The sequence below is a fragment of the Littorina saxatilis genome, linkage group LG6 (genome assembly GCF_037325665.1).
Source record: "Littorina saxatilis isolate snail1 linkage group LG6, US_GU_Lsax_2.0, whole genome shotgun sequence".
NCBI lineage: Eukaryota > Metazoa > Mollusca > Gastropoda > Littorinimorpha > Littorinidae > Littorina > Littorina saxatilis.
This window is the reverse complement of record NC_090250.1, coordinates 24,157,266-24,177,265: the sequence shown is the minus strand read 5'-3', so window position 1 is coordinate 24,177,265 and position 20,000 is coordinate 24,157,266. Positions and strand designations below refer to the sequence as shown.

General features: G+C 42.9%; 1 protein-coding gene across 2 annotated transcripts in view; it reads right to left on the bottom strand.

The window, feature by feature from the left end:
* LOC138968799 (serine-rich adhesin for platelets-like) overlaps positions 1-20,000 on the bottom strand; it is a 275,839-nt gene that overhangs the window by 26,617 nt on the left and 229,222 nt on the right. For both annotated transcript variants that reach the window (XM_070341443.1, XM_070341444.1), the window contains one exon: positions 11,257-11,317. In XM_070341443.1, coding sequence (XP_070197544.1) covers positions 11,257-11,317 — 61 coding nt within the window. The remainder of the gene's footprint in view (positions 1-11,256; positions 11,318-20,000) is intronic.

The following is a 20,000-nucleotide window of genomic DNA, read 5'->3' as shown; positions in this document are numbered from 1 at the left end:
GACGCACAGACACACAATGATAAAATTGAAAAGAGAGAAAGAGAGAGAGAGAGAGAGAGAGAGAGAGAGAGAGAGAGAGAGAGAGAGAGAGAGAGAGAGAGAGAGAGAGAGAGAGAGAGAGAAAATGAGACTCTGACCAAAGATAAACAATTATATATATCGTATATTGAAAACCCTACCTGGACAACGATTGGTGGCAGCAAAACCAAAACGTCCATTTGTGAACACCAAATTGCAATCACCGTGGAAAAAAAATCAACACCACCACACCTCCACACAAGATGACACAGTCTAAAAGCAACACTGACAAGATCACAAAAGACAGGTTACCACCCCTGTGCTGAACACAAGTTCACACACACAGACCTATTCAACATTACCACATCATCAATATTCACAACACATCTCGAAAGAAGGAGTGCCTTGCACATGTGTTTTGTGGGCCGCAGGCAATTCGATTCTTAATAACTGCGGCGAGGAATATATATAATTATACGGTAGCATATGGATGCGACGGAGTGTGCTTATGTGTATGTGTAAAGGGCATTACAAACGGACACTGTTAAGAGAGAGAGAGAGAGAGAGAGAGAGAGAGAGAGAGAGAGAGAGAGAGAGAGAGAGAGAGAGAGAGAGACGTACAGAGCGAATTGAATTGAATTGAATTGAATTGAACTTTTTTTATTTAACAAGGATTAAGATTTAAGTCTACGCCTTTTCTTACAATCGGTCCTTGGGACGCATAGACACACAATTATATAATTAAACAATTAACAATTAAAAAGTTAAAAAGTTAACCAACAAAAGGAGGTCGGAAAACTTCAGCACGTGATAATAAAGATGACGATGGTGATGATGATGACGATGATGATGATGATAATGATGATGATGAAGATGAGGCATGAAGAGCATACATATGTGGTTATTCATAAAATCAAATGCATACTATATATGCAGGTAATTATAAATACAAGCTGGTAGAGGGAGAGGGAGCGAGAGAGAGACGTACAGAGAGAGAGAGAGACGTACAGAGAGAGATAGAGAGACGTACAGAGAGAGAGAGAGAGAGAGAGAGAGAGAGAGAATGAGAGAGTGAGAGAGAGAGAGAGTGAGAGAGAGAGAGATACAGAGAGAGAGAGAAAGACGTACAGAGAGAGAGAGAGAGAGAGAGAGAGAGAGAGAGAGAGAGAGAGAGAGAGAGAGAGAGAGAGAGAGAGAGAGAGAGAGAGAGAGTGAGAGAGAGAGAGAGAGAGAGAGAGAGAGCGAGCGAGCGAGCGCGCGCGCATGTGTGTGTTTGTCTGTGTGTGTGCGCGTGTAGACGTACTCTGTCTCTCTGTCTTTTCATTTCTTCCTTCTTCTTTATGTTCCCATGACTTTTAGTGGATACGTAACCACTTATTGCGACTCCATTCGACACATTTCGCGAAAAAAGAAAACTCAGCAATATCCCTTTCTTCACTTGCTAACTGCATACGATGCACCAAAGACCTCATACTTACTGAAAACACCGTTTCCCTTTGACACTGAGGTAGACACCACACAACACGGCACACATAGAGTGTAGCAGCCTGTTGCAAATCTATAAAGCGAGCATGTGGTTGGCAGTTTTAATCCTCGACCGCAAGTAGTAAATGCAACACTCAAAGTATCACCTATATATACGCCCTGGGTTATACTTCAAGTAAACCAATCAATACGCGCAAAAGAGTCTTCTTCTTCTTGTCGTTCGCTGTTAGATCGTCAGTCCGGACTGCAGGGCGAAACGTGCTGTCCTCTCCAAGTCCTCTTTGGGGCCGTATAGCTTCTTTTGTAGCGCTGTCTCCTCTGGCCAGAGTGTGGGTCTTTTATTCTCCTTGGAGTTTTTATTTTTATTTATTTTTTGTTGTTTGTTGTTGGTGCTTTTATGTTGTAGCAAAAATTGCAAATGTTACGGCTTAAATGCGCTAATCGATAAACAATGTGTGCGATAAGTTCAAAGCTTCTAGTTAACGTTGATCTCCACAAGGTAATAACTTTTGTTAAGCCGCAAATAAACTACAACACTAGTACTGAATAAGCTCCAAGTGTATATTACTTATCACACGTGCTATACTTTTCTCGAAGTACAAGTACAATGCAAGCAAAATGCACATATCTAGTTCTTCTTTTTAAAATCAAGCTTGTAGATTTTCTAAAACTGTACAACGCGTATCAAGTCTAAATGCACACATCGGGAACTGAATCCCAAGTGCTTTTATCTTCCAAGAAGGTTTGCGACTTATTACAAATTGTCAACTCTTCGAAGCCTCTCATTAATCGGGCGAAGTCGACTTCAAGCAGTGTACTTCACGAAGCTCGCTGCACGAAGCTTTGGCATTGAATTGTCGGCAAACAGACATTGCCAAGTTTTCGCGAACTTAACATCGGGCTTCGTTTTAAGGAAGGCCTCGAGACAGGCTGAGAAGGGTACGTTCCTATCATCATCGATCTTTTGCGTCAGCATCTTTTTGTTGAATTTAGTTCTTACGCATGTCACTTATCAAATTCCAAGCAATATTCCTAGCGAACTGCACTACTTACGTCTTATATTTCTTGTTCTTCCACGAAGGTTTGCACAAACTGTTAGCTCGTAGGATGAACTGAATAGGACGTTAGGTGTCAAGATTATCGATCTATTGCATCAGCATCTTGTGTCTGCCACACACACGCGTGATTTCCCCCTGGCAATGTGTGTGATTCGATAACCCGCTGCATCGCCCCCGCACCACGCACACACATAGAACTGCCTCTGGTGAACGTCAAGACATCAAGGGACTGGGGCTGTGTGGAAGGGAGGGCGAGAGAGGGGGGAGAGAGAGAGAGAGAGAGAGAGAGAGAGAGAGAGAGAGAGAGAGAGAGAGACAGAGACAGAGAGAGAGACAGAGAGAGGAAGCGAGAGAGGAGAGAGAGGGAGGGAGGGAGGGAGGGAGAGAGAGGGAGGGAGGGAGAGGGAGGGAGAGAGAAGGAGGGAGAGAGACGGAGATAGAGAGGGAGGGAGAGAGGGAAGGAGGGAGAGAGAGACGGAGATAGAGAGCGAGGGAGAGAGAGACGGAGAGAATTGAATTGAATTGTATTGAACTTTATTTTACAAGGATAAAGATTTAAGGCTATGCCTTTTCTTACATCTGTCCTTGGGACGCAGTAACACGCAAGGATAAAATTAAAAAATTAAAAAATTAACAAGTTAACATCAAAAAGAGGTTGGAAAAATGAAAAATGAGAGCGAGGACGAGAGGAGAGAGCGAGCGAGGACGAGAGGAGAGAGCGAGAGAGAGAGAGAGAGAGAGAGAGAGAGAGAGAGAGAGAGAGAGAGAGAGAGAGAGAGAGAGAGAGAGAGAGCGAGGACGAGAGGAGAGAGAGAGAGAGAGAAAGTGAGAGAGGACACACACAGATAGACAGACAGACGACAGACGGACAGACAGAGACAGAGAGAGGACGGGAAGAGTTGGGAAGGGGGGTGTTTTCGGACTGGATGAAGTATCGATGTTGCCGATGGTGCAGCAGCTGTGGCCCCGCAGTGACTGTTAGCCCACAGATTAGTCTTAGCCCGGTCACGTACACTCTCAGGTTATAGTTACCACTTAAAGTTACCGTCACCCGCAATGTTATGTGGATACACGTATCTGTGATGAATCTAATGGTGCATTTGTTGTTGTTGTTGTTGTTGTTGTTATTACCGTGGATGAAGTAAACGCATACCTGATCGGGTTTGGTTCTTTGACTGGTCAACAGACGATACAATTTGCACCATGTTTTGTCTTGCTCGTCAAGTCACAAGTGGTCTACCTCGTTTTTGACTCGTCGGCATTATACTTGTCTCGTCAAAATATCGGACGCTATTGCTACGCTGAAAACACAACATCTGCCACTGAAGACACCACACTGTGACTACTTCGTGTGCCCCCTAACATATATTTAGCATGGATATAACTAGTACGTATACCTCCAAACTTTTCAATAAGAAACCAGACCATCATGGATAGGAACACGAGACTGCAGGTGAGAAGAACAAGATAACGTGTTTCTGGTACTGGTCAGTACATTTTCACACAATCATGGTTCATCATTAATTTTCAGTAAAAACACCACAATGTTTCTACGTCGCATACCAACTGAGCTATATTAAGCATAATATATTGGATATATGTGACTCAGTGCGTATACCTCCCTACTTCAGTGCCTTCGTCGTCTCCATGCGATCAAGTGTATGTGGTCAAAGTGTGCAAACAAACAACACTGACCGGACCTTCGTGAGTTGGTCAACGTCACAGGAAGCCTTTGATTGTCCAGGCTCTTCTAGCTCGTGCAAATAAGGGCGACCAACTCGCCCAGAGGGTGAAAACAAACGGATTGGAGCATGCTTGTGAAATGGCATAACAAGTAATAACTGCCGGTTACGGCGTTAGTCGAGATGTTGATTATTCTTCAAAATGTTTAACATGATTTCAATTCAAGGTCTGTGAATTTTAAGTGTTCTGTTAAAACACGGACAGAAATTTTGGCCCAAAAGATACCGCGGAAGGTTCCCCTCAATACAATTGCGAAGACAATAACTGAAGAGCAACACGGGAAGAAAGAAGCGATCTTTTTAAAATTTAGATTGAATGGTAATATATCATTGATAACCTGTGACAGTTATTGTCCTCTGTGTAGGTTTGTTAACATCCAAAGAAAGCTGCAGGTGATATAAAGCGTACACAAAATTTCAACCACAAACTCAAAATCATTGCGGATGGTTTAAGACCAACAAGAGCCAGCACAATCTCTAATTCAAAGTATTTCCAATAAATCCGCTAGAATCAAAACCATTTTTAAACAAAATAATCCGGATCCAACCAGTCCTGACAACCACTAAGATCTCGTCGAAGCAAAACAAAAGTGGCCTGATATCGACCCCAAAGGGCAAAATTCTCTTGTGGCTTACCAAGCCGATTTGTCTGGGCGATACAGACCATAAAACATATCACCCCGAGCCATCTTAATCCTGTCTTAATCCGCAGGGACTTATCCAAGGGTGCCTTACCTCCCCTGCGGGCATAGAGGAAGTGAGATTTTGAAGCGAAGGTACGGTCATTCAACTGGATTTCAAGCTCTGAATGTGTGTGTGCATGTGTGTGAGGGAGGGGGGGAGTTAACTGTGTGTGTGTGTGTGTGTGTGTGTGTGTGTGTGTGTGTGTGTGTGTGTGTGTGTGTGTGTGTGTTCTCATCTGCCCCGATGTTCGTGTCAGGCGAACTTGTTTCAAAAAGACTGATGTGCAGTCGAAGTGGCATGAACTCAGTTTTACCAATGAATACATTAACTCCGTTTTATTCCAAACAAGTAGCAGCCGATTTTTTCCCCGTCACGTGACTTCCTTGACACATGAAAATTGATGACTTGAATCTCTCCCCTCCCCCCCTCCCCCTTTTTCATTTAGTCTCTCTCTCTCACTTTCTTTCTCTGTCTGTCTCTTTAATAGTCTATCTCACTCTCCCCCTCTCTCTTTCTCTAGCTCTCTCACTTTCTCTGTCTCTCTTTTAGACTCTATCTCACTCTCTTTCACTGTCACCCCTCCCTCCCCCCTCTCTCTCTCTCTCTTAAAAGAAGAAGGGGAAGACAAATGGACAAGAAAGCAGGAAACACGGCCAAGAAGGTGGCAGGCACAACAGTTATCGGTTCAACACTGTCGACAGGAAAACAACAACAATGCACACGACACCAGACAAGATTTACCGCGCACTTACCTATCACACACCTCGATCTACCACCAACCATCCATACTCCCCTTACCCATACACACTCGTAAAAACACACGCACACACACGCGCACACACACAGACACACGCGCGCGCGCGCGCTCCTGTAGACACGCACACTTACGCAAACAGACACACACACACGCACGCACGCAAACACGTACGGACACACACACGCACACACATACACACACAGACACACACACACATCCAACCCCCCTCCAAACACAAAAAACACACACCTCCTGCTCCTTGACACAAACAATTACCAGTTTGATTTTTGTTACATCTATTCCTCCACACAGATTATGTGCGAATACCTGAAGCACTCTGCTGCGTTGAACATTTCAGCTTTTCATGCAGACATTCATCTTAAGAAAGAGCTTTCAAAATAAGGGGTGACTGTTTACACAGTACATCAATTTTTCTCATATATAACGACACCTACTTACATGAAAAGGTGTTTGCACTTTTTCGCAAGGATAAAAGCTAACATCGAGTGATAAAAATCCTGCGTTTCGGCAATTTTGCAAGAGGCTTAAATGATATATAATTATACTCATTACTCGTACCAGTTTAGTGGAGGTAACGATAACACTCTGGAACGTCAGAGGAAACTTCAAAAACTAATTAGTAATGCGTGCGTGCGTGTACGTGTGTGCGTGCGTGGGTGTGAACACGCATGCCTGCGTGAGCTTGTGTGTTTTCAACTGTTTTAAACTCGGCCAAGAACGTAGCCCTAATTTTCTGGATAGTCAAGGTTTATGCTTGGTACAGCAACACACTGTTCATGCTACGTTTTGCTGGTTTCAAGTTACCGACATTCAGTGATAAACTGAGCGCCAGATGGTCTGTGGGAGTTAGTGCAACTAATGCCTACGAAGCAAGCGTATCTTAGTGCTAACAAGATTTTCATTACACGCAAAAATAATAAAACAGGATACATAAAAAAGGGAACATAAAATAATACACATCAAAGCATTCAGACTGTCATCAATACACACAGACAGTCACGATCGTACACACACACCGACACAAAGACGTACAGACATACGTACGCACTGGCACAGAGGCAGACATGGTGATAATCAATATCAGTCACGTGCAGTGGAACCCCCTTTTAAGACCTCTAAAGTCAGGTTTTAAAAGGAGGGGGGTCTTAGAAAGGGGGTAAATCTACAGAGGTTGTAAACAGAACGCCTGAGAACACAAGGTTTTAAAAGGGAGGGGGTCTTAGAAAGGGGTTAAATCTACAGAGGTTGTAAACAGAACGCCTGAGAACACAAGGTTTTAAAAGGAGGGGGTCTTAGAAAGGGGGTAAATCTACAGAGGTTGTAAACAGAACGCCTGAGAACACAAGGTTTTAAAAGGGAGGGGGTCTTAGAAAGGGGGTAAATCTACAGAGGTTGTAAACAGAACGCCTGAGAACACAAGGTTTTAAAAGGGAGGGGGTCTTAGAAAGGGGGTAAATCTACAGAGGTTGTAAACAGAACGCCTGAGAACACAAGGTTTTAAAAGGGAGGGGGTCTTAGAAAGGGGGTAAATCTACAGAGGTTGTAAACAGAACGCCTGAGAACACAAGGTTTGAAAAGGGAGGGGGTCTTAGAAAGGGGGTAAATCTACGGAGGTTGTAAACAGAACGCCTGAGAACACAAGGTTTTAAAAGGAGGGGGTCTTAGAAAGGGAGTAAATCTACGGAGGTTGTAAACAGAACGCCTGAGAACACAAGGTTTTAAAAAGGAGGGGGTCTTAGAAAGGGGGTAAATCTACAGAGGTTGTAAACAGAACGCCTCAGAACACAAGGTTTTAAAAAGGAGGGGGTCTTAGAAAGGGGGTAAATCTGCAGAGGTTATAAACAGAACGCCTGAGAACACAGGGTTTGAAAAGGGAGGTAGTCTTAAATTGGGGGTAAATCTACAGAGGTTGTAAACAGAACGCCTGAGAACACAAGGTTTTAAAAGGAGGGGGTCTTAGAAAGGGGGTAAATCTGCATAGGTTATAAACAGAACGCCCGAGAACACAAGGCTTTAAAAGGGAGAGGGTCTTAGAAAGGGGGTAAATCTACAGAGGTTGTAAACAGAACGCCTGAGAACACAAGGTTTGAAAAGGGAGGGAGTGTTAAATTGGGGGTAAATCTACAGAGGTTGTAAACAGAACGCCAGAGAACACAAGGTTTGAAAAGGGAGGGAGTGTTAAATTGGGGGTAAATCTACAGAGGTTATAAACAGAACGCCAGAGAACACAAGGTTTGAAAAGGGAGGGAGTGTTAAATTGGGGGTATATCTACAGAGGTTGTAAACAGAACGCCAGAGAACACAAGGTTTGAAAAGGGAGGGAGTGTTAAATTGGGGGTATATCTACAGAGGTTGAAAACAGAACGCCCGAGAACACAAGGCTTTAAAAGGGAGAGGGTCTTAAAAAGGGGGTATATCTACAGAGGTTGTAAACAGAACGCCAGAGAACACAAGGTTTGAAAAGGGAGGGAGTGTTAAATTGGGGGCTCTTAAAAGGGGGGTTCCACTGTATTACATATCCTTCTTCGCTCTGATAAGAAAGTCCAAAGACGATACGGACTCCTTCTTGTCTCTTCCTTGACGTTTGCTCTGTTTGCTAGTATTCAACCTGTAACCGTCTGTATAAATCCACTTTATTAGTCCGTCTCGTGTACGTCCTGATTTTCTCAAATTCTCTGAAGTCTTAGCATGCAGGGGGGGGGGGGGGGGAGGTGGAGGAGGAGAGGGAAAGGGGGGGGGGGGGGTTCCAACTTGTACCGACTTAACCTCGTCATGTTTTCGTCACAACAGAACTCCACAATATCTGTGATTCTATCTGTCTGCACTCGGTCGGCACTATAAGTTCGTTGCGTCAACGACCGAAATCCCCACAGCCCCCAGGTAAGAGCAAGAAGTTGTCAACAAAGCTACATCTAATCTAACTTATCTCAAGACTTTGACAAAATGACAGGCACTGTATAATGGTGCGCTCTACAGGATAGTCGGGTAAGTCCAAGGGATAAAGTGGACATTGGGTACATTATCAGATAGACTGGCTAGCTGACTGGACAAGGGTCAGTGTGTCCGTTAGGTTCACAGTTTACTGGGACAACCTGTAAACAAGGGCTCTGTGTGTCTTCTTGCCAGTGTGGACATTCATGGAGTGGGAGTGACCATGATCAAGCGCATGTGTGAAAAGCAAGATCTGTGTGTGAGTGTGTGTGCGTGTGTGTGTGTGTGTGTGAATGCGTGCGTGTGTGTGTGAATGCGTGCGTGCGTGTGTGTATGTGTGTGTGTGTGTGTGTGTGTGTTTGTGTTTCTGTGCTTGTGTGAATGTGTGTGTGCGCGCCTGTTTTTGCAAACACTGACTGCATCTTCCTTCTGAAATTTGTTTATACATTTTTCTAATCCCGTTTTTACCCGCGAGCGACAGGAAAAAAAAGTTTGATTTGCGGATGACGAAAGCGTTTGCAAACTACATTAATTATTCCTGGCCCTTAGGGTTAAAAAGACAGCAATGCAAAAAAGATGACAGATCTCATATCAGATCGTAAACATCGTCCACTTCTTTTAAAAACATTTTTTTTCCTTTACATTTGACAAGAGGATGAATTGGGGATGGAAGTAGGAAGAACTGAACGAGGAGGAGGAGGAGGAGGAGGAGGAGGAGGAAGAGAAAGCACGAACAGGAGGATGAGGAGGAGGAAGAAATAGAGGTGGTGGGGGAGGCGGAATAGGAGGAAGAGGAGGAGGAGGAAGAGGAGGAGGAGGAAGAGGAGGAAGAGGAGGAGGAGGAAGAGGAGGAGGAGGAAGAGGAGGAGGATGCAGTTGAGAGGGCAAATGGGCCCAAACGGAGCGCTCATTTAAGGAGGGCGAAATAAGTGAGGGCGCCTAAAATGAGCGCTCAAGTTAAGGATTGATTGGCTGGTAAAAATAGTTAGCCAATCAAATCACATTTCTTAAGATTCGCGCTCCAAAAAGGAGGGCGCAGTTTATTTGGCGAGCAATAGATTCGCGCTCCAAAAAAGAGCGCGCATTTATTGAGGGCGCAGCTTATCGTTATGAGGAAAATAGGCCCAAACGGAGCGCTCATTTAAGGAGGGCGAAATAAGTGAGGGCGCCTAAAATGAGCACTCAAGTTAAGGATTGATTGGCTGGTAAAAATAGTTAGCCAATCAAATCACATTTCTTAAGATTCGCGCTCCAAAAAGGAGGGCGCAGTTTATTTGGCGAGCTATAGATTCGCGCTCCAAAAAGGAGAGCATTTTACTCGTGCGTTGTCCAAAAACTTGGAATGGAAAAATTGTCGGAACGAAACCAGTCATTGCTTTCCAAAATGGCGGTTGGTCCGGTGTCAGAATAATGTGACTGGGTGAGACATGAAGCCTGTGCTGCGACTTCTGTCTTGTGTGTGGCGCACTTTAAATGTCAAAGCAGCACCGCCCTGATATGGCCCACACGCACACACACATACAAACACACGCACATCACAATTGTCGAACCACGGCCATGAATAAGGCGCACTACACTGACAGTAAATAGATCAATGATTATCAACACAAACGATCCCGATTTCTTGGTCTTCTGGTGGAATTTTTTAATTTGTTTACAAACACTTTGAGATCGCCGTTACATCTAGCCGGGGTGTCTTTAAAACTGTGTTCTCGTGAAGCCATGGTGGCAAGCAATGACTATGGTCTCCGTTCCGACAATGTTTCCATTGCAAGTCTTTTACCGACTCGCGATCCAAACATGCGGGCGCAATAAATGCGCGTGCATCTACAGAAATTGATAACTATTTTTACCAGCCAATCAATCCTTAACTTGAGCGCTCATTTTAGGCGCCCTCACTTATTTCGCCCTCCTTAAATGAGCGCTCCGTTTGGGCCCATTTGCCCTCTCATACCGCGGTACGTCAATCGAGTCCGTTAATCTGCATACAGTATAGCTCGAGGGCAGCAACAATATTCGGTCCTGATAATTTCGTGCCACACACACGTGTGTTTAGCGTCCCGAATCCAGAAGGGTAATATATAAAGTATATAGCCCCCGCCACATCCGTCATCTGACTACAGGCGTCATCAATCATATCACACTCTAATATAACCCCGTTCTTGCCCCCGGGCCCTGCTGCGCCAGTTTTTTTATATTTTGTTTTATACATTGCACGTTGACAGACACGCATGTGTGTTCGTGCAAGGAGACCTGAGAAATGACAGATAAACACTTCTACGAACCTAGTGTATTATGAATGTAGAAATGACTGTTGAAGTAGCACCAATAAACAGACAATTTAACCAACAGCGTATGCCTATTCAGTTCTGAATTATAAACTGTGCACCCATTTGCGGGTAGTCAGACAGAGCAAAACAGAGAGACAAACAGACAGACATACAGACAGACAGAAACACACACACACACACACACACACACACACACACACACACACACACACACACACACACATACACCCGCGGGCGAAATGACGGTGATATAAATATATTTATCTCACCTTTTTGCATGGCTGGGCGTCTATCTTCATCACGGCACATGTGTTGAGGATGTTCAGGCGCCTGTAACACACAACAGAAGCAAAATCTTAAGCACAATTGTTACCCAGACAATATCTTTCAAACAAAACACATTTTCAACAGCACTAAAAAAAAAAAAGTGCAAAATGCTGTCGTAACAAATTTTTTTGTTATGTCACATCCTCTTTAAAAAAAAAATTAAAAAATTGATAAGTAAAATTTTTATTAAAAACCACCCAAGAAATTCTTTTCTTTTCACAGCACCCTTTTCAGGTCATGTACCCGTTTGTAACCAACGTCAGCCACCCGTCTAACCACCCCGACATCTGACAGGTGGTCACTAAGATCTCTATCCGGCATTGACCAAGAAAGTCTGCACCACCCACAACCAGCCTTCACCTTGGCCATGTTAACATGAACAAGAAAAACCGGGTGGAGATACATCTTGAAATGTAAACAGGACAAGAACGGATACAGTGGAACCCCCTTTTTGAGACCCCCACAGTTAAAAAAAACACCCACATGTTTTGAAAGGGAGGGAGTTTTAAATTGCAGATTCATTTTTTGACGCCATGAACAGAAAAACCTGCTCACGAAAACGAGTAGGAAGGTAAAAGGAACTTACACACACTATGTCAAAATAGTCTCTTAAAATCGGTGTTCTGAAAAGGGGGTTCTACTGAAGGCGATGTTTTATTTGTGAAACAGGTGTCGGTATATTACGGGTGACCGTGTCTAACTTAAACGGGTGTCGGTGTAACGGGTGTTTGGTGTTGCGTCAAGCATTCCTGCCGGCAGCACAAAAAAAGGGAAATGGGGCCAGCCTCCTTGGGTCAACAGAAAGTGTTGTACAAACGCGCAACGCGGGCTCTGCACCCGATGTCATCGTCACTTTCGCTGTCAAGGGGTATGTCGGGTGCAATTCTGTCACCGTACGTCTGCCCTGACTAGCCTACCACAGAAGACAAGGTATTACAGAACCCTTCAAACAATTCATTGCTTCCCCTTGATTTTCTTCCACCAACGGAGAGGATACTAACTAATTCCCTTTATTGCCGCCAAGGACAGAAGCGTTCATAGCTATACGTCCTTTTGTTAATTAGGGGAAGGGCTCCTAATATGGACCACTTTTTGTTTCATGCTAATAACTAGCTTGTTTTCTTGCGAAGAAGTTTCATTTTGTGTTTGGTAGTCCTTCTCTCTTAAGTGAACCGTTAGGCCTAATTAGAGTGAAATAGCATTCAGCAAAAATTAAATACAGAAAAAAATCCCAAATGGTCCATATTAGGCGCCCAGGCTCCTAATATGGACCAGTGAAGCGGCCTTCACGAATCACTGTCAAAAGCCCCCTATACTTCAAAATAACATGATACAACTTATTGTGCATGTCAGACTAATTCAAATATGCTTTTAGATTTATCTGTTTCGGGTTGATGAGAGCATTATTTGAAGCACACCAGGAAATTAAAGAAGCATATCAAAAACAGAGTGAAAATAAGTGAAATTATCAACTTCCACAAAAAGAAGACAATTTGATATATTTTTTTGAAAGCTCGAGGGCTATTCTTTCTTTATTTGGTGTTTAACGTCGTTTTCAACCGTTCAAGGTGCTCGAGGGCTAGTTATAGGTTATTTTCAGCAAGCTTCTTAATGAATTAATGAAAATAGCCTTTAGCTTTTATTTTCTTCGATTTGTTGAAGGTGGTCCATATTAGGGGACTCACACATACTTTGAGATTTTGCTATTATTTTTTGTTTGCAGTAGAAACTCAGGGTCAAAACTGCTAAAATGTAACAAATACGGTCTTAGCTGTCATATATAGCAATTTTTGTGTGATAAAAGCTTTGGCTGTGGACAGAAACGAGTCCGTTTTAGGCGTCAAATTTAGAGTGAACGCTGCCAAAAGTGAAAAAAAGAGAAAAAGCCTAACGGTTTTGAGGTTTGTGTTTCTGCAACTGTTTTGACATGTGCAAGTTATCCAGAGAGGGTGAATACAGCGAATGAAATTGTTTTTAGCGTTCTAGCGCTGTTAGTTTGTCAGATCAAGAGGTGGTCCATATTAGGAGCCGGTCCATATTAGGAGCCCTTCCCCTACTAATTGAAGTCTAGTGCGGGTTTTATTTAAATTAAATGAAAGCTATATATTATTCCATACTTTGTCGTACGTTAACGCTAACGTTTGATACTGGTCTGCCACATCTTTCAAGAGAAGCGGAGGAGTTCTCAACATTTATTTATGTTACGGTCTGTTGCATTGATCTTAAGGTTACGTTTATTTGGAGATCTACATAGTAGAAATCGTAATCCAAACTAAGAAGTACGCAATAAATGTTATTTTTTTTATTTTAACTTTAAAAAATGAATTGTTTGCAAGTCATGTTTTTCTGCATCCTTTGTTGTAAAACATGACTTCGAAATCTCGTTTTGCTCACAAATTCTATTATACCGGGTATCTTGTGAACTTTCACTTACATTCTTCCACCAGACAGTTCCTTTAAACCAATAGTGCAAACACAATTAAAACAAAATCGAAACACCTCGGCAGCTATCTCCATCAGCCAAAAGCCCCGTGCATGGCGGATGTCCCCGCAGGTTATCTGTCCAAGACAGCCAAGAGGTATTTGCGCGACTAAGATTAAACCACAATTGCTTGAGTGTTTATCTTATCGGCCGGACCTCACCATAAATAGAAATCAATTGTGTGACCTCTGGCCAAGTTTGGATTATGATACTCGAGAATCTATTGTTGGATTCTTCGTCTCTGCTGTTATTACGACTGTTTTTGTGCACTATATTATATTCATTATAGGGTTCAAGTCCGTACTTTATGATTATGGGAGAATTGTGTGTTTGTTTTAAATGAGAATGGAAAAGACAACGGGCACAAATATTCTAAGATATGCTTGAAATTCAACCCTTGGCTGTGGGAAATAAATTGAAGGATGACTGGGAAATAAATAAACATACTGACAATAAAACATACAGACACACACACTAAACACACTCTCACAGACAGACAGACAGAGACAGACAGACAGACATACACACACTGAACATCCTCCACCTAACCTCGATATCCACAACCACATAACTCTACCCCACTCTTATCCCTACCCCACTCTTACCCCCCCCACACACACACACACACACAAACATGTATTGCAAAAGTGTCATCATCTACAAACACACCAAACACACATGGACCCGGATAACCCAGAAACTTTGTTGTGGGATTTCCCGTCAACACCTTTCAACATCACTCATTCGTCTCCAAGCGTGAAATCGCAATCCAATGAAAACCTTTGGATCTTTTTGACTTTCTGCGGTCAGAATTCAATTGACTGACGGGGCTAAACCATTACAAGCCGTTCCCGTTATAGGACAGGACAAGAATGACAGTAAAAAGGTTCCAAGAAAAATTATCAGTCGGCAAGAAATAAGCCATTTTTGTCCGTTTACTATTGTGACAGGTAAATGAAGATACAGATATGTTTGGTAACACGGACATATGAGCGCGCACACACACACACACACACACACACACACACACACACACACACACACACACACACACACACAATTTAACAGACTATTAAAAAAAACTATGGAAAACACACCATGATGGTATAATTGCACCACATACACTGAAACACACACTCCCTTTGCGGTAATTTGGAGTAAACCGAACAGACAAGACAGACAGACAGGCACCATAAAACAAACTGCTCAGCAATTATTGAACGCCCACCATGAAAACTGAACACCACATCAAAAGATAATAATCAAACACGTCATAAGCTTATTTTCCGAGAAATGAAATCAGTGTCAATTAAAGCTGTCACTTTACCCTTCTCAAGGCTTCGTCGAGTCACAGTAAATCCCTTCATCCTTTCAGCCAACACACAACGGTACTTCAGGTCTTAAAAATCAATCATTCACTCACAGTTGTAACTGTCCCCATCACATTTTCGGCCACAAACCCTCAAGTTGTGACACGAATACTATTGGTATTCCGGCCGAGTTGCGCCCCTTCACAACACGAGCGTATCAAAACTGAAACGTATACACCACCACCACAATGCAAATTCGGTGAAACAGCAACACGTAAGACGAACTGCACAGGGGAAAAAAATCCCCTTACGGCTTGTGACAGCGCCGGTCTTTCAATTCCAAGTTTACGGCCCCCGGAGTGTGGTCTATATCAGCACTCGCGTTTTGCGTCACTAGCGAGGTTAGTAGAGAGGTCGCGACTCGCGCGCACACACACACACAGATGTGTAATACGAGCCCTGATATCGCACGACAAACTCATTAGCTATGTTGACTAAGACCACCGGAGTCCAGTTTTAGCGGTCAGCCGTCGCTCTACCTGCCGACTGGTCAGTCCCTGCTACGTCATGGCTCGAATCGCCACGGTTTTATCCCAGACTGTCCAAGAAGGTTAGATAGGGAGGAGGGAGGGAGGACAGAGAGAGAGAGAGGAAAGTAGGCTGGCTGGGCGATCGGAGTGTGTTATGTCGGCACAGGTGTTTGAACTGTCACTGGTTGGATTTACTAAAGTTGGCCAAAAAATTATTGCAACAATTTTCGCACGCTAAGAAAAGCATTAAAACGCAATTTATTTTATTTGAACTTTATATGCCCGGAAAGGTAATTATGTCAGCTGTACATATCATTTGTCCGATTGATGCAACTTTGTATAGGCATTCCGTGACAGCCTGTCAAACAAGGTCACCCCTAAAATCGACCTGACAAAAACCATAGCCCCGTATTTTAAAATCTGCAAAAAATCAGAATATGCACAAACCAAACACTTCTAACATCCATTGGAAAGGCCGTTCAAATTCCTGTTCAGAACATTTTGTTTTATGCACCTGACTTCTTTAGTCTTTATGTAGCCTTTTGTCAAAGGCGGTAGGTGTCAGCCGTTTCAGAGGCAAAAAAAGGCACTTTTTGCGGCCATTTTTGAGGCGGTCCTCCACCCAAAGAGCCATATCTGCTCAAGTTATCAATGATTTGCTTTGGAAATTTCAGAAGTTATTACTAATAGGCTGACCAAAATGTGTGTCGCTTTTTGCGAATGTTTATACTTAGCGTGTCGTATTACGTACATTTTTCGAAAGAACTAAACAAATATTCATATTAATTCAGGGTTTTAGGTTAAAAAATCGTGACTTTGCATGCTAAGCAAAAACGGGATGAGGCAATAGGTGCCAAAGTTTGAGGCAGATCCAAGTGCTGGTTTACATTTGCTGGAGATGGGAACACGCATGCAAAAATTATCGATCACCGTCAGTGGTACTGAGTACACTACCCGTCCCGGGCCTGTGCTTAATAGCCTGTCTGGGATCGCTGTGCTCGCTGTGTTGCGCTTTTGTGACCCGCAGCGAAGGAAGTAAGTAAATTTTAAGGGGCTTATTGTCCGTCAGGTCTTAATTGCCTACATTGGACATGAATTGGTTTATACGATTCGAGTTTTTACGCCCTCACGGCTTTTGATGTATGCGTGTTTAGGTAGTATCAGCCATCTGCACTTATGGTAGAATGACCAAGATCTTTAACGTGCCATTGTGGTGACACGGGGGTGGGAGATGGATACCGTCTCTGGGTCTGCACATAAAGTTGACCCGTGTCCGTCCCGGCCCGGATTCGCACCAGCGACCTTTCGATCACAAGTCCAGTGCTCTACCACCTGAGCTACCCGGGCCCCCTGCGAAGGAAGCACAGGCCAAGGACAGTTTATCTCCACAGCTACTGTACGCATTACCAAGGACGGTGATCGATACATTTCTTGCGCGTTCCCATCTACAGCAAATGTAAACCAGCAATTGGATCTGCCTCAAACTTTTGTACCTATTGCTCAACCCATTTTTTGCTTAGCATGCAAAGTCACGATTTTTAACCTAAAACCCTGAATTAATATGAATATTTGTTTAGTTCTTTCGTAAAATGTACGTAATACGACACGCTTATTATACACATTCGCAAAAAGCAAGACAGATTTAGATCAGCCTATTGGTAATAACTTCTGAAATTTCCAAAGCAAATCATTGAGAACTTGAGCAGATATGGCTCTTTGGGTGGAGGACCCCCTCAAAAATGGCTGCAAAACGTGCCTTGTTTGGCCTCTGAAACGGTTGACACCTACCGCCTTTGACAAAAGGCTACATAAAGACTAAAGAAGTCAGGTGCATAAAACAAAATGTTCTGAACTGGAAATTGAATGGCCTTGCCAATGGATGTTAGAAGTGTTTGGTTTGTGCATATTCTAATTTTTTGCAGATTTTGAAATACGGGGCTATGGTTTTTGTCAGGTCGTGACTTTAGGGGTGACCTTGTTTGACAGGCTGTCACGGAATGCCTATACAAAGTTGCATCCATCGAACAAATGATATGTACAGCTGACATAATTACCTTTTCGAGCATATAAAGTTCAACCAAAGTGAATTGAGTTTTAATGCTTTTCTTAGCGTGCGAAAATTGTTGCAATAATTTGTTGGCCAAGTTTATATTGACATTTTTGCTTCGGTACATTTCGGTAAGGAAAGACTGACTGTACAGTCGCTGTGTTTATGATTTATCGATGATCCAGCTCTTCTGCACATGCGGCTTCACATAATTCTCGCTATTCACATTTATTTAATGGTAAACGAACTTAGCACGTATACTTACGCTCCTTTTATATTTGTTGTTGTTGAGGGTTTTCTATGGAATTGTTGTACAGTATATCGAAAAAGGAACGTGTTTGGCAGGAAGACAGGCAAGCAAGCACGCAAGCAAGTCCACACACACACACCACTATGCCTGTGGCTTTCTCATTGCAAGACATACGCTGCTATATGTAATTCTTTCTTCTGCACACTGACTTGCACGTCATCTTTAGCGCAACGAGTAGATCGATACCCGTTCACAATGACTTGCACGTGATCTTCAGCGGAGTGAGTAGATCGATATCCGTTCAGAAAAGCGACAGTATTGATCGTAGTTGCACGCAGAAAGCACAAACGAAAATGTGCTTTCAATTTCAAGCAGTTAGTAGCCGGCGAATATAGCCACAACACACCTTCACCGAATTTGCAAACGCAACGCGCGCTACCCAATGATTCTAGACTCTTTACTCTCACACGGCATAAATAAATCCCTGCGCCTTGAATATGTGCGCGATATAAATTGCATAAAATAAAATAAAAATAAAAAAATAAAAAAAATAAATCCCTGCGCTTAGAACTGTACCCACGGAATATGCGCGATATAAGCCTCATTATTGATTGATTGATTGATTGAAAACCAGCGACAGGACAACACTAGCCAGGTCAAAATGTAGACAGAAAACAAGAAATAACAAACAACAACAAGTCGCGTAAGGCGAAAATACAACATTTAGTCAAGTAGCTGTCGAACTCACAGAATGAAACTGAACGCAATGCAACGCAGCAAGACCGTATACTCGTAACATCGTCAGTCCACCGCTCACGGCAAAGGCAGTGAAATTGACAAGAAGAGCGGGGTAGTAGTTGCGCTGAGAACGATAGCACGCTTTTCTGTACCTCTCTTCGTTTTAACTTTCTGAGCGTGTTTTTAATCCAAACATATCATATCTATATGTTTTTGGAATCAGGAACCGACAAGGAATAAGATGAAAGTGTTTTTAAATTGATTTCGACAATTTAATTTTGATAATAATTTTTATATATTTAATTTTCAGAGCTTGTTTTTAATCCAAATATAACATATTTATATATTTTTGGAATCAGCAAATGATGGAGAATAAGATGAACGTAAATTTGGATCGTTTTATAAAAGAAATATTTTTTTTACAATTTTCAGATTTTTAATGAACAAAGTCATTAATTAATTTTTAAGCCACCACGCTGAAATGCAATACCGAAGTCCGGGCTTCGTCGAACAATACTTGACCAAAATTTCAACCAATTTGGTTGAAAAATGAGGGCGTGACAGTGCCGCCTCAACTTTCACGAAAAGCCGGATATGACGTCATCAAAGACATTTATCAAAAAAATGAAAAAAACATATGGGGATATCATACCCAGGAACTTTCATGTCAAATTTCATAAAGATCGGTCCAGTAGTTTGGTCTGAATCGCTCTACACGCACGCACACACACACACACACACACACACATACACACACACATACACACACACATACACCACGACCCTCGTCTCGATTCCCCCCTCGATGTTAAAACATTTAGTCATAACTTGACTAAATGTAAAAAGAAATACTTTCATTCGACAGGCTCACAAAAGTCACCGTTAACCAAACACCTGTGCCTCTTTCAGTCAAATGCGAGCGAGCTGAGTATCGACTTCTAAAGAAAGGCCACAGAAGGCGTACAGTGTAATGCGGTCTCAGTTCAATATATTTGACCCGGGAAGGTAAGAAATGGGGGGGGGGGGGGGGGGGAGGGGTTGAGTGGGGTTGAGTGGGGGTACAATGGAACTCTTAACACCTGCGTAACACCTGCGAAATCTGAGTTTAAAAAGGAATGCGTTTAAAATTGAGGTAAATTTACAGATAAAATTATTATGAACAGAAAATTTGAAAAAGCTACGTCTTAAAAAAGGGAGGGAGGACGCCTCTCATCGGGGAAAAGAGGGGCGGGGGTGTACTAAAAGGGCGGGGGTAGGGAGGGCCACTGTACTGACCAAAAGGAGAAGAGGATGACGCAAAAGCTATAAAGGGTGGTGTAGTCAGTTCGT